Source organism: Bombus impatiens, unplaced genomic scaffold (genome assembly GCF_000188095.3).
Source record: "Bombus impatiens unplaced genomic scaffold, BIMP_2.2 scf_0645, whole genome shotgun sequence".
In the NCBI taxonomy this organism is placed as follows: Eukaryota; Metazoa; Arthropoda; class Insecta; order Hymenoptera; family Apidae; genus Bombus; species Bombus impatiens.
This window is the reverse complement of record NT_177064.1, coordinates 59959-62587: the sequence shown is the minus strand read 5'-3', so window position 1 is coordinate 62587 and position 2629 is coordinate 59959. Positions and strand designations below refer to the sequence as shown.

The window sequence follows — 2629 nt, the reverse complement described above, 5'->3', positions numbered from 1 at the left end:
GACGTCACTTTGTATGAGATAATGGGTTGGCAACTAAGTGATTGCGGTTTTGTCATTAAATGGTAATGACAAAAACAGCCCAACAGAATAGAATAGTCTGAACGATGAAGAATTCTGAAGAAGTAAAGCGAACGGGCATTCTGCTGATTTTTTATCTTGACGTTATTTTGTATGAGATGATGGGTGGGCAACTAAGTGATTGCGGTTTTGTCATTAGGCGATAATGACAAAATCAACCCAATAGGATAGAATAGTCTGAACGATGAAGAATTATGAAGAAGTAAAGCGAACGGGCATTCCGCTGATTTTTTATCTCGACGTCACTTTGTATGAGATAATGGGTTGGCAACTAAGTGATTGCGGATTTTGTCATCAGATGGTATTAACAAAATACGCAATCACTTAGTTGCCAGCCCAATATCTCATACGGAAAAATAGACAAGTTTCGTGGTCGAATGTGCAACAGATCGAAGAATTACAATACTCGCGAGGAAGTGCTAAAAATCGGTGCCAAAGATTATCTTGTGAACGTCCTAATTTCGTTCATGTGCAACGTTTACGAAATTATCTACTTGGCAATTAAGTGATTGCGGATTTTGCCATTGGGTGGTATTGACAAAATCCGCAATCACTTAGTTGCCAACCCAATAGATACAATTTTCGATATAATTTCGATATAATTTGACATTACGCGAAAACGTGGAAGGAACCTGTTAGGTGTAGGTTAAATATCGAATATAAAAATTTTCTAGAGGCTAACTTATAGCTGTCGAGACGAATTATATCTCGATATTCTTCGGTCTTTTGCCACTTCGACGTATATGTTCGATGTTATCTTTAAAGTAGGAAAAAGTGGTAGGAAAGTTGACGTTTAATCTCGTAGAAATTAGACAAGTTACTCAGACAGAAGGAACGTGTTATTTGGCCAACTTTACGGTAAACAGATGAAACAAATTATTCTTCGTTTGCCTAGAACCACTTCACCGTGTACGTGAAAAATTGGTCGTTCGCCCGACGACGAGACAATGTCGTGAAATTAAAAATTCCTTTTCGCTGGTGCAGAAAATTGAAAAGTATTAAACGCTCGGGAAGAATACATGCGGTGTTGTAACATTTCGTAAACGTTGGACATGAACGAAATCAGGACGTTCACCAGACAATCTTTGGCGCCGATTTTTAAGACTCCGTCGCGGGTATCGTAATTCTTCGATTTCGTTGTTGCACATTCGACCACGAAACTTGTCTATTTTTTCATATAAAACGGAAAGAGCAAGGTACATCCAGCGGAAAAGCTCACAGCGAACCTCTACTAGACATTTCTGAGAAATGAAATTTCTTAACCTTAGTCGAGTGAAACGCTCGAAATTAATACACTTTTTCAATGCGTCTATTTAAACTACTTGTGCTTGGCCGCGCCGCTTCGTTCCAGCAAAAAGTCAAATATAATTTACAAGCAATAACAGCCGGCCAGTGTCATATACTTTTTCCTCGATTCTCATTTCCGGGATACATCAGCCTTGAACGATAAAACAGTTGGAAAATTTCTTGCGTGCATATATTTATTTTAACTGCCTGCAATATTTTCTATCCGTCTATTAACGCGTCTTTCTCGGCTCTGCTCTCCAGCTTCTGCGATCGTGTAAGGTGTTGAAAATTCGAATTTCATTTTACACCTGCCATATAGCTTTACAGCTAATTAGCCTACGATTTTATTCTCTGCCACGATATTTCCTTGTCGCTCGAACGAGATACAACCAACTTTAGCAAAAGTAAGATACTATTTTTTTGCGAAGCAGCAGCATCTTTCAAAAAAAAAAGAAAAAGGAGGGGTAGAGGAGGCGATAGAAATAGGAATGGAAATAAAATGCTAAAACATTGATCGTTCTGTTGAAAGGCGTTTGTCACGAACACGAACGAGAAAATATGGGAACCGTTTCGATCGATCTTCGATCACTGGACACAAGTGAAAGGCGAAGCCAGCTGGGTGGAAGTTCTCATGCCGCGGGATCCTCGAACGAGGGTCCTGAGCCGGATGACTCGGACGCCGCCAGCAACGAAGCTCGTCTACGGGGTGTGCTGCAACCGACCTCGACCGAGGATCAGGCGGGAAATGTTCGACGACTTCCGGCGGAGGACGCTGAACCTCGCGGTCAAATACTGAAACTCGGTTATCCAAAAGGCAAACGAAACAGCGGGAAGAAAGCAACTCGGTGCAAACGAAGGGTCACGTTCGCCGTATAAGTTCCATTCCGACGCTACTTTCACAAATGTGAGAAATAAAGCGAAATAAAATTGATCGTATTTTGAACATTCGTTGCATTGCTATTTGTTACACATTTACTTATTTATTTATTTATAATTACTTATTACAATATACTATAATATACTTTATAATGCTTTTTACTTTATAATACTATAATATAATACTATAATAGTATAATATACTTTATGATGATTAGAAGCTTATTATCTACTTTTATATTGTATATTATAATATTTGTTATATTAGGTCGTCCGAAAAGTTTCTTTCGTTTTATAAGGAATAATGGATGCACAACATTTTTCATTTTATATTATTGTATCGAATTACGTATGATCGATTCTGTTCTATCAAAATGAAGATCACAAT

The 2629-nt window shown here is 38.5% G+C and overlaps 1 protein-coding gene across 1 annotated transcript; it reads left to right on the top strand.

The window, feature by feature from the left end:
- The first annotated feature begins 1009 nt into the window (after positions 1-1009).
- LOC100742276 lies at positions 1010-2309 on the top strand. The gene is made up of 2 exons (XM_003491932.3): positions 1010-1193; positions 1895-2309. Exon 2 carries the CDS (start codon positions 1924-1926, stop codon positions 2239-2241), a length of 318 nt encoding a protein of 105 aa, XP_003491980.1. The 5' UTR covers positions 1010-1193; positions 1895-1923; the 3' UTR covers positions 2242-2309.
- Positions 2310-2629: the final 320 nt, after the last annotated feature.

What these genes read in the sequence shown, in the direction of transcription:
- LOC100742276 (XM_003491932.3), top strand. Translation starts at nt 1,924, where the DNA reads ATGGGAACCGTTTCGATCGATCTTCGATCACTGGACACAAGTGAAAGG.